Raw genomic sequence first — 12579 nt, 5'->3', positions numbered from 1 at the left:
GCCATGCCATGCTGCTGTAATCCTATCTCCAGTGCTTTTTTTAAAATCAGATGATAGGCTATAGTCTATATTTCTCTGGCATTGAGTCCAGCTGTAATGAGGAGGTGATGACAGGACATTTTAGGAAATAGTTCAGATCATAGCCTAGTTTAGTTATAGACGTACATTAGCCTGTTCCCACTGTTCCCGCGATCCCACTGTTTCTCAGAAAGTCACAGACACTTCAACCAGCCCACGGGGTTTTTAAGGAGCACAGGAGCAGCAGATCACAGTCAAGTCTGTTCATACCTGCTTCCAGCAGTTAGGCTGAAATTCACAAACAGCAGGAAATTCACATTTCCACCGTTAAGTGGCCCACAGGCTGCTGCATGAAGTCAACATTTCCTGACAGTGACGAAAAGGGCTGCTGACAGAAAGAACACTGTTAACTCACCATTTTCGTTTGACCTTTATTGTTATTTTGTTTTGTTTTCTATGCCTACAACAATTACATGCATGGTTAGATTAGGCCTATTCCCTCTTGCCCCGTACTGATCCACCTACTGAGTTGGTGTCAAATGGTAAGCTAACAGATTCACAAGATAAAGATGTGTTATTTTCAAAGGTCTTAGGCTATTGATAACCGGACAAGCTTGGCTACTTATTCCTTCAATGTGGTGGATGGTGAAACATGAGTTTACTTCAGAGACGCCTGGCAACATGGCACTCCAATGAACATCTGCCTCCCTGCCTCACCTTAATACCAAGTCTCTCTCTCTCTCTCTCTCTCTCTCTCTCTCTCTCTCTCACACTCACTTGCTCACTCACTCGTTGCAATATGAACTCCTTCAGTAGGTTATAACCACACATATCCTACTCTCCCTCCAGGGTTTTCTGAATGTAGGCTATTAAAAGGTTTGGGGCTGCAGTTTTCAATTCTGCGACACATGTTAGTTTGACCATTTCATTTCAGCGTTTCACATCAGAAATTCCATATATCCTTTATCTTCTTCAGTCATTTGCTGGATTGGGTAAATGATACTAAACTAGTTGGGCAGGCTGCTATAGTATTGCGTACACAAGTTAACATGATGCAAGAAAAGCATTCCTTTTGTGAGGAGATATACAATATGTACAATAGCCTACTTTTAGAAGTTGAAATATTCATCTGGCAAGCAGACGAATACTTGAATACTAGTCAAGTCATCTAACTGCCTTTGGCTCTATGCATATCATATCCCACCATGGGAGGGTTACCATCTGTGGTTCATAGGCCAGTTGACATGCTGAAAATAATGAAACTGATTAAAAAAAAACTATTCATTGATGATGATGATGTCCAGGGACACTGCTAGGAATTCTCCCTAGCCTTCCTGACAAGATGGGAGTACTTTTCCAGATTGTCATCCCTCCTAAAAGTACTCCTCCTCTTCCTCCCACTATAGCGCTGATGGCTGCAGAGACTTAAACAGCCACGTTAGCCAGTCTCGGGTCGGAGTCCTGCTCGTAGCGGTAGTGATAGACCTCCATCTGGTCTCGGCACGCCTCTCTGATGTTGTTGAGCCACCGTTTGATGCCCTCCCGGTTGAGGTACAGCACCATTAGAAACACCACCCCGATCAGAGCCAACACGATGCCGAGGAACACATATGAAACCGCTTCGAGGTTCTCGTTCATACAATCCACGTCCTCTCCCCGGAGCTTCTCCAGAGGGATGCCTCTCTTGGCCTCCGGTTCGCTGCACAGGAGACGCCCTGCATCCGGGCACTGGGAGGAGTTCTTCAGCCAGTAGTAAAACGCCTCCAGTTCACAGCTGCACCGAAACGGGTTCAAGGATAAGTAAACGCGTATGCGCCTTTGCTGGTACAAACTGGACACGTTTTCTCCCCCGATGCTCTCTATAGAGTTATTTATCAGCACCAAAGTGTGGAGATTGTAGATATCTAGTCTCACCAGCGGCATCGACTTGAGCTGGTTCCCCGCTAACTCAAGTCTGTGAAGGTTGCGCAAACTTTGGGTGCCGAGCGCATTTGAAAGTTGCGCCGCGGCCGGAGACAAAAGAGAGTTATTCAGGTAAAGAGAGCGCAGCTCTAGTAAACCGTGGAAAGCCCTGGCCGAGATAGATACCAATCGATTGTGGCTAAGATCCAGCAAGTGCAAACGGGGGAGTCCCACGAACGCGTACGGTTCAATAGCTTGTATCCCGTTATTGGACAGCGAGAGAGTCGTCATTTCCAACTCTGTGCCGTTGGACGTGAACGCACCCCGCTGTAAAGTTGAGATGTTGTTTCCCCTGAGTATCAAGGTGGACGTCCACTCCGGTATGTCTCCCGGTACCTCAGTGTCCTCCCCATCACGACAAGTTACTGTCCCAGAGTCTCTGGCACAGATGCAGGACGAGGGGCAAGCATCATCCGCTCTGACAGGCGAGAACAACAAACACACCACCGCTGCAAAATATAAACACCACTGATTCCAAATAGCAAAAAGACACTTTGAATTGTCGGCACTGTAAAATATCCACATCTTGCCTCCCATTTTAGTCTCAAAGCAAGTATATGTCGGTATGTCTTGCAAAGAAGGTGACCGATCACAATCCTCTCAGGCATGTAAAGTCGAATCAGTCCGGCGTCGGTCACTTTAGATTGGCCGTCAGAATAGAAAAGCTGTTTTTAATCCCCCTCATCCTGCTGCTCTGTGCCTCTGTCTGAAGAAAAGTGGGGTTTTCTTTACAATATCTTCGCATGGGATCGGTGGAGGAGAGCCGATTGTGGCTGCGTGGAAAGCTGCTGATCCGCGCTCCCTTGGTGGTATTTTTGACGCCTGTCACGGAGAGGAGAGAGAGAGAGAGAGAGAGAGAGAGAGAGAGAGAGAGAGAGAGAGAGAGAGAGAGAGAGAGAGACGGCCATACAAATGGAACAGATGTTTATGTATAGGCTACTTATTTTTGTGCCTACTTTGTTATATCTATTCAATTGGATTTAGAGGCTTTATCGAACATTCATTCCAATTAGCGTGTTGAATTGAACTGATTGAATTGAGAGAGAGAGAGACAGAAAACTATAGAGAGAGGGGGGAGTGAACACGCCTACGACAGATAAATCCGTACAAGCCGATTCTTCTGAATGAAAAGCAAAGTCTCTCTACTCTATTTAGCCACTCCATCTATTTAATAGCAAAAATTCATTTTCAGCGTTATTGTAGTCAACCTGCGGAGGAGACTGGAGACACTGGGGTGGCCAAGCGTTTTCATATAATTGTAGGCTGCTACCGAAGTGCCTAAAGGCCAACTGCGCTTTGTCATACAACCACATAACTTTGCTACAAGTACATTTTGGGGGAAACGGCAATACTTTTAGACTTTAAAGTGAAACTCGTATTGAGAATAAACTCATTTTGATTTCCACGTAGTGTCGTGTTGCCTGTCCACTTGACTAAATTGTGAATCACTAAATTCATTTAGGCTAAACTATCACTTGCCGTTGGAGAAAGCTAAATAATGGCGTCTTTCTTTAGTTAAAAGCGTTCACTGTTGTGTGAAATTTAATTACTCATGCGAGACCCACTGTCTCCGTGAGCAATTCCACGGTAAAAGAGCGCAATCTATCAGGACTAGATGCATCACGAATTTACCGCCCGGAGAGGCAGTCGTTTCCTTTCCAAATCATGCTTCGATTATTGCAGCGTGGATTTACGGCATCTCTTGTTTGTTGCAAATCAGCTGCTGTAATTACATTGGGCAGCGGAGCCTGTTTAATGGGCCTTGGTAAAGGCTCTCAGATTGATCCCCTCTCCAGAGAGAGAAAACTCGCTTTCGGAGAGTTGGTCATGCATCCCCACGTCTCCAGAATGGAGTTGGCAAACAAATCAATAAGCTTGTATAAATAAGCCAGTTCGAACTCAGCGATTCGCCTCGGCGGGTGGTGCTCGTCAGCCATGGGATTGGTCCATTTCTCTCTGTTATTATTCTCCCGGGAAATAGGAAATGAAGCGAAGGTGCCGTTTCCAAGAATTTAAGTCGGGGCATGATGAAGGTGAAGTGAATTACATTCTAATTAAGCAATAAGCCGGTCGATGCTTTACAACGCCTCAGAGCTGTTGTTAGGTGCGAGGCAATAGCATAAAGAACGCAAAAGTTTAATAGCCTAAATCTTTTATTTTAATTCGATAATAATCAAATAACAACAGTTAAACGTTATTCTTCCAGCAAGCAATAGCTCTTGAAACAATAGCTAAACAAAGTGGTTGCTAAGCGACACATAGTCTAAGTAGGTCTATGAAAGGTGATTGGCGCGTGGTTGGCGCAGTGATATTAAAATCAACTGTTTTGAGGTCACAGGTGTGCCTTTATTCGGTATTTTAGATTTGACCTTGATACAGCCAATGAGAACTGAGGAACTGTCCATTTGTGCGGTTCTGTTTTAGGTTGGTTTTAGCTAGAAAACATCAGAGTGGAGCCAGCAGCGAGAGATTCAGCACCACGGACAGCGCCGGTAGAGCAGAGCTGTACAGAGACTGTACAGTAATTAGTTCTCAGCAGCCTGCCGTCAGCCTGAAAGCACTGTACCAAAGAAAGAAAGAAAAGAAGAGAGGAAGGAAGGAAAGAAGGAGGAAAAGAAGGAAGGAAGGAAATAAAGAAAGAAAGAAGCAAGTAGGGAAGGAAGACAGGCTCTCTGTCTCATCTTAATACCCCCCAGTCCCCCCCCCCCTTCGCTCTGTGTTCGTGTGATAGTACCACCTCTGCACTCTATGAGAGTGTATGTACTTAGTGGTAGTACCTGATACTGGTAGTGAAAGATGGTTATTCCCTGGGGCTACTGTTACTCACTTCCTGCCTCACATGCTTTGAATGTGTGTGTGTGTGTGTGTGTGTGTGTGTGTGTGTGTGTGTGTGTGTGTGTGTGTCCATCAGGATTCTAAACCGAAAAAAAACCAACTTCATATATTTAAAATTAAATTGAAACTCTGCCTCCAAAGCCAACAAAAATAAATATAAAATCAATCTTCATTGTCAATTTTAATTAAGCCAAAATGGCAGTGGAGTATAGTACAGAGCCATTTAAACGTAAATCATACTGTATTCTACTATGTTCAATAGAATAAGTAGAATCTTAATGTTCTTCCCCAACAATGTATGCATTATTTAGCTACATTTTGGACAGAGCTTCTTATTACACTTTCTGCTTGGTCCTAAACATCAGATTAGTCAAACATAAATTGAAACTAACAAAGGTATGTGATGTGATGTGTGTGTGTGTGTGTGTGTGTGTGTGTGTGTGTGTGTGCGTGTGCTGGGGATCTGTGCCTTTTGGATCAACTGTCATCATCACTACAGCTACAAGTGATAACACACTACAATGAGAGGAGTGTTTGCATGTATGTTTGTGGGAGGGGTGTGTGTTTTGTGCGTGTGTGTATGTGTGATGATGTGTGTGTCTTCGGGTGCATAATTGTGTCTGAAATTAACAAGGTCGCAGAACGGTGGTCTCATGCAAATGTAAGGATAAATACAACTCATTCAGTTGAAGTGCTCCCATATTGCAGGCTAGGTCCCAAGCACATGGACACAGATACACACACACACACACACACACACACACTGCTGGTGATTTTTAGTATTGATATTATTGTAATATTGCTGTACAGTATTTTCGATTATTTAATATTTGTGTATGTTGGCTATATATATGTATATATATATATATGTGTATGTGTCACCCTAAGTTGCTGTCATTGACAATGCTAATGTTATTGTGAAGTGGGTCAGTTGAGTGTTGGTCTCTGGGTAACTGGTACTAGCGCTCTACAGCACCTATCATTAGTGGAGAGAGAGAGAGAGAGAGAGAGAGAGAGAGAGAGAATTAAATGCTCTTGTACAGCAGAATGAGTTGAGTGAGTGTCCTGGGCACAATCAATTTTGTATTTCATACTGTAAACTTGAAAGTATCCAGGACACCAAACCTCTGGAATCACATTTTTCCATCTTGTCATCATTCTTATTGTCAAAGAAATATAAATTATTATCTTTAAAGCAATACTGTGCCTCCTGATCTTTGGACCGGATATTATTCACCAGAGAGAGGGACAGAGAGAGACACACACACACACACACAGAGAGAGAGAGAGAGAGAGAGAGAGAGACAGAGAGAGAGAGAGAGAGAGGTCAAGACCTCACACAGCAGATTCCATAGGTCCATTGTTTGGCCAGTTGCAAATCAATTAATTATTTGAGACATTGATGAAGGCTGTAGTGCCAAAATCGTTTTATCTGTCCTGAAATAAATACTGCTTAATAGTATCCTCGCTGTCAGGTGCAACCCCATTCTTTTTAATAGACATTTGATACAAGGATAACACACCAACTGGTCTGAGCGCAGTGGCCCATGTGCAAACCAAGGGCAAACTAATCCATTTGGTATTTACTTAATTGGGACAGCTGCACAGCAACAATAAGCTCTCATTAGTCATTGAACATCCTCGCTGACACGCAGATGCAGTTTCAACAATAGGACTGTTTTTCTTTTTCACTCTTTCTGTGCGTGTGTGCGTGTGTGTGTGTGTGTGTGTATTTACTGAGTGGGTGAGACGATCTAATCTACAAAGAGCAAACAAAGAGCATGGTGCCTGTATTATGTCCTGATAAAGAGAACATGGCATGTGAATGGCAAAATGTGTATCCGCAGTCTGAATTGTATTATTATTGAACTTCTGGTCTTTAGTGCCCGTCTTTTCAATTCTCTACTGGTCCATGATGAACTGCAGACAAAAAGATAAATAATGTATAATGGCATAATAAAAAGTTATTGTCAAACTTGATCATTGTAAAGAATACTGCGCTGACGCCTTGCCTCGCCTTGTTCACAGAAATCTTCTGTTGCTATTCATTATTTAAATTTGTTGGACCTAGTGCTAAAACGAGGAGTCAGGTTGCATCATGCAAGGATCATAGGAGCCATGGGGGCCATTCAGAGCAACCAGGATTTGTTATTTAGGGTGTTTAACGCAGAAATCCGGGATTTCCTTGCTTTGTCTCCCTCTCTGGTGATGAAACGTATCTGAAATGATGTTCGGACTACAACCAAACAACCATGGAAGTATTATATAATCAAAAAAGTCCTCCACCCTTGTAAAAATGGCTGGTAATTTGACTTTCAGTGATTGTAACTGTCGTAAAGAAATTAGGCAATAACATTTCTTATGATGGTATAAACATTGTGACTTGGCAGAAGCAGCAGCCTGCGGTGTGTGCTGCTAGCATATCAGTCAGGTTGGCCAAAAATATTTTCAATATAACCTCTTTGGGTAGGCTACTATGCTAACTAGCTAACGGTAACCCGTATTGGCTAACGTTAGCAGACTTTCATCCTACCTGGTCAAAAGGTTCAATAGCGGCCTGTGGAGAGCATCTGGTAATACTGCCAATTGGTATTGTGTAACCTACTCCATGATCCAGATGGATAAAATAATTATTACTGGAAACAAGTCCCGGATTCCAGCTTTAAAGCATTAGATAGTTATATTTCATATTACACTCATACACTTCCATGTAACTCTAACACAAATATGTATGTCACTGTTAGGGCCAAGATGCCGGGGGAAAATCGGCAGCCCTGGCAGCTCATAGAGGTTCATTGTCATGCTCAAGGGCACTCCGTCTGGGATGGACAGATAGGCTGTGGTGGGGATCCAAAGACAGATGAGGGGAGAGAGAGAGAGAGAGAGAGAGAGACAGAGAATGATGGAGAGGTGGCCTTGCTGCTGGTCCTCCTGATAAGCACAGAGGGCCAAATTAACGGCAGGTTGTTTTGCCTGTTAAGTCATGAGGGATAGTGTTTCTTCCTCCAAACGCACAAGGACATCTGCTCGGCTCTCCTTTTCCCTCCTCAGGACCCCTGCGCCTGTTCCATGGGTGTCCGCTCTATCTGCCCGTCCAGGGGGCTGATTTAGTGGTGGCTGCTATTCACAGCTTGTTGCTGGGATATTGTTATGGTGCCCTCCTGGTGGCCTTCAGTTTGACACTGAACCTTGTAATTGATTTACCCAAGGTTGCCCATCCTCATCTCCTGACTACAGTGTGTGTGTTTGAGTGTGCACACAGGTGGGTGAGTGGCCAGTTACCCACCACCTTGGCAGTGGAGTTTTCCTCCTATCCTCAGGTGTTTTGTTGTTGCTGACAGCTCTTGTGCACATGTGTTAAATTGGCAGAGGCATCCTGTTTTGGCCTGTGTGTGATTACAATTTCTGTGTGTAATTATTTGCTCGCTGCAAATCCCGGGCGCCACGGTACAGCAGTCCAATCTCTCATTTCTGTTTCATTCTCTCCTTCGTCCCTGCTGCCAGAAACAATGCTCCTTTCGTCACTCATTACCCTTGTTTTAACCGCCAAACCTGGTCTTTCCTTCTTCACTCCCTCCAGCTGGCGCATGACTGATACACACAGGACTGAGTCACAATCTAATACTATGACCCAATAAGCACACACACACACACACACACACACACACACACACACACACACACACCACACATGCACACAAAGACTTTAGAAACAAAGGCCTGTAATGCCTGAGGGTATCACGATGTACAAAACAGTTAGTGTGGGCAGCAGCGAGGTTAGATCTCCCAAGATGACTCAACACAACCGGCACGTCAGAAGCATTATCAGCATTTTGGGAATCTCACTGGCACTTTTACACAGCTACCATATCTAGAGCAAAGTGCTGTAGCATAGAAATTATGCAATATCTACTCTATATTGACAGAACTCGCATTTATGTTGACCCTTCCCGAAGATCTGTCATGGTGTTGGAGTGGCCTACCGTACTGCACTTTTTTATTTTTTGGCTTGTAGCTGATGCTCCTAGCTGGAGCTACTTACAATGAGTGCAGCTGGTAGGGGTTCAAAGACACTTCAACAAGCAAGATTGCTGTTAATAGACATATGTTGGCTGTGGAGATCAAAGCCATGATCTTTAAATTACAGGCCGGTCTTTATAATTACAAGGCCAAACTGCCGTCTTCCTCCCACAGTATCCTGTCTCACATCCTCATTGGATCCTGCCAGTCTTCCTACCATTGGTGGATTAGCCATGTCCATCCACGTTGCGCATGAGGAGAACTTAAAGTTGAGGACTTACTTTAATAAAAATTACATTTTCCTTCCTTGTCCATAGAGACCCGGAGGCATAAATCTGTCAACTATGAAAGTGACATGAGGAGCTTTGTGTGTGTGTGCATTTCTGTATGGGATCATTACCGGCTGGGACCACACATGCGCACACACACACACATACTGCTGTCCCATTAGATGGGTGCCGGGGGACTCATACAGGGTGCTCGTGGGTAAAAGCAGTTCCATCTGAATCCTTCCTTCATCTTTCTCCCTGCACTGTGTGCGTGCCAGTGTGTGTGTTTGTCTGTGTCCATTACTAAAAAGAGGAAATGGGGTGAAGAGTTGAAGGACTCTGCAGCAGCTATGAGTAATGTGGTTTACACACACACGCACACACACAGGGTCCAACACTATCTATCTGACCCACTAGGTTTACATAAAACTCTTCAGAGAGGAGTGTGGGTGTGATGTGCTTGTAGGCAGGTGGAGATCTGGGTTCATCCGTCTCCTCCAAAGTCCTCCACATCAAAGACAAAATGCTGCAAAACACCTCAGAGTTGAAAAGAGCAGTAAAGATAGGAACACATCCCCCATAGTTCAGTTCAACCCCTCCATCTCTCACTCTCTCTCTCTCTCTCTCTCTCTCTCTCTCTCTCTCTCTCTCCCATCCATTCCACCCACTGTCTGTATCTCTGTTTGTCCGGTCCGCCTGTCTCTCAATCTGTCCATCCGTCTATCCGGAGACGTGCTCCTTAAACAGTACTCCACCACCAGATGAATAAGAGATGAGGGGATGGGGGGGGAGAGGAGAGGAGAGGACGGAGGTGAGTGAGAAGTGAAGAAGTGCAGCGGTTGGTCCAGTGGAGTCCGGTCGGAGGCCTGTGGGGATGAGTGTGTAAATGGATCCCGAGGAGCTGGTGTCACCTGTCCCGGCACCATTAATTAGTCATTTAGAGTTGTAATGGAGTGAGCCACGGCCAGACAGACACAAGCAGCCAAACAAAGCCAAGTCACTCAGAGGAGCTAGATGTAGCTGCTGATCACTCTGTCCACCCGGTGTGGAAGGGTAGAGAGCGGTCAATGGAATGGCTGAACCCATGTCATAACAGATCATTGCACATACACACACACACACACTTAAACACACACACTTAAACACACACACATGCACACGCACACGAGAGCACAAGCTATTCTGTCTTCTGGCTTCTGTGATTTTCAGAGACACACTGGGTGAGGTATATGATGCCATTTAGGGTCATGACTTTGTCTTGGCCAAAATATTTTTTTTACATAATTATTATTATATTCCATTATCCATCTTACTTGCCCACTAAATATCCTTATAATAACCTCAAACCTCATAGTTGGAGTGATGTGTAAGTTCATCATTATCCCCATTATACAGTTTAGTGTAGGTTATGCACTTTCACGTGATGATCACATGCCAATGATTTGGATTTGCTATAAAACTGCAAGTACACTGGAACTTCGCAGTCATCAAACACTTGAGATTTCGGTGAGTCTGAACGCAATATGATCTGGGAATCAATAGTTCAGGGAAGTGATGAAGATGCCATATTCATATAATTTTCCGTTGAAAAAGACATAACATCCTGTACATAAAATCCATTAGGCCTACTTGTGTAGATGTTTCAATTTCATACCCAGGACATGAGCGTATTGCTTAAAATCCAAGAGGTCATTTTCACTCTAGGGTGTTTGTATTGCAATTTTCAACAGTACCTTATCCAGTAAGTGCATAATGGTTTACTGACATATCGATAATGTTTCTAAGGAACAATGAGTTTCTAACGATCATGTAACAATCAATTGATATGGATACTTCACCTGCTATGAGGATATTAAGATTGAATTACAAAGTGTTCAAGATTTTCTCCATCTCAGACACCCAGCTGACCAAGAACCACTCTAGTATATGTCATTTAGGGTTATAGCATTGCCTTGAGTCAAAATGTGTGTTTTTGTTGTTGTTAGTGTTGTTACTCTTCTTCTTCCTATTATTGTTACTACTTCTACTACCAATACTACTACTACAACTATTACTTTGTTTATTCACCCTACTTGTTGGGCCCTAAATACCCTTAAGTTGTCAAGCTGAGCAAATATATGAACAAAAAATGATCTGGGAACCAATGGTTCAGGAGAGTGATAAGAGGTGATACCACATGGAAATAGATATTCTAAACTCTGCATCAACTTCATTACTTCTGTATATGTTTAACCCCCCAAAAGACCTTATGGTTTAAAGCGGTTAGCATTACACAATAATGACTCCTCCAGCAGAGTGATGGATTGGTTTACTTCGATCTCTTCAAGGTCTCTAAGGAACATTAAGTTTGTAACGATCACGTAGCAATCAAATGATATGGATACTTGACCTGCTATGTGGCTATTTAGATTGAATTACAAAACGGTTGATATCTGATGTTCAGGTGACCGCTGTTTGTCCTTCTGGCTGTTATTGACTGACGATACTGAAGCCCCTGTGGCAGTTAGACACTCACTCTGAAGGGCGAAGCGTATCAGTGACACCTCGGAAAGCGAACCAACTGCCTGAGTGAGGGCAAGACACTGGCGCCGTATCTGTGACTGGCCAACTGCCAGTCCTGTTAGGAGGGGTTAATCAGTCCCAGTAGCCGATGATCCTGTTTCATTGCCACAAAATGGTGGAAACTGTTTTGGAAAAAGCAGTTGTTATCCCATTTGTCTGTCAGATAATTATACTAAGAATACTGTACATTCTCTCTCTGTTACAAAATGCGGCCAGTCACTCATGAAGCCCCATATTATAGACACCCGGCCTGACAGGACTCCCTCAGCATCTCTCAATAAACCTTGATACTGTCATATCCTAGCAAGCTGTCCTGTTGGGGCCAGGAAAGAGACAATATTTATGTTGGTCAGGGACTTCGGAACAATTCTCCCCATCCATCAGCGACCAGGCCGTTCATCACTTCTGCCCACACTCAGGGTGAACTTTTCTGGGCGAGCAGCCTCTGTTCCACACCCCAGGCAGCGGGACATTGTGGAGATGGACGACCAGCTGAGTCCAGCGCTCTCACCTCTCACCTATTCAATAATTGATGTGTGTGTAGTTGCTGAGAGATGTGCGATCTGAGATCTCCAGGACTGCGTGCGGTGAAAGGAGTTAGTTAGCAAGAGTTAGCGTCCGCAAGATAACAGACTGACTGAGCTCATTAGCGTTACCACAGAGGACTCATACCATCCTTATAGAAATTATCATTGCAGTGCAGAGAGACACATCTGACTTTGAGCTAAAAAAAAAACTCTGAAGTATTCACAGATGCTCAGAGTGTTTGCCGGTGCTGACGTGTGGGTTTATGGGAATAATTGCTTCAAAGTGATATTAGCAGCAAGGTGGTTCAGTGAGTTGGGAGACCAGCCTTCAACAGGAGGTCCAGGGTTGAAGCCCCCTGCGGCGGCAAGCATCTGCCCAAGTGTCC

At 44.1% G+C, this 12579-nt stretch overlaps 1 protein-coding gene across 1 annotated transcript; it reads right to left on the bottom strand.

Annotated features, from left to right (window-relative positions):
- Positions 1-504: 504 nt before the first annotated feature.
- tpbgl (trophoblast glycoprotein like) lies at positions 505-2556 on the bottom strand. The gene has a single exon (XM_071911814.2). The coding sequence runs from the start codon at positions 2515-2517 to the stop codon at positions 1444-1446; it is 1074 nt and encodes a 357-aa protein (XP_071767915.1). The 5' UTR covers positions 2518-2556; the 3' UTR covers positions 505-1443.
- Between the last annotated feature and the right edge of the window lie 10023 nt (positions 2557-12579).

Source organism: Centroberyx gerrardi, chromosome 11, assembly GCF_048128805.1.
Source record: "Centroberyx gerrardi isolate f3 chromosome 11, fCenGer3.hap1.cur.20231027, whole genome shotgun sequence".
In the NCBI taxonomy this organism is placed as follows: Eukaryota; Metazoa; Chordata; class Actinopteri; order Beryciformes; family Berycidae; genus Centroberyx; species Centroberyx gerrardi.
Note: the sequence above shows the minus strand (reverse complement) of the source record. Positions and strands in the feature narration are given on the sequence as shown.

What these genes read in the sequence shown, in the direction of transcription:
- tpbgl (XM_071911814.2), bottom strand. Translation starts at nt 2,517, where the DNA reads ATGGGAGGCAAGATGTGGATATTTTACAGTGCCGACAATTCAAAGTGT.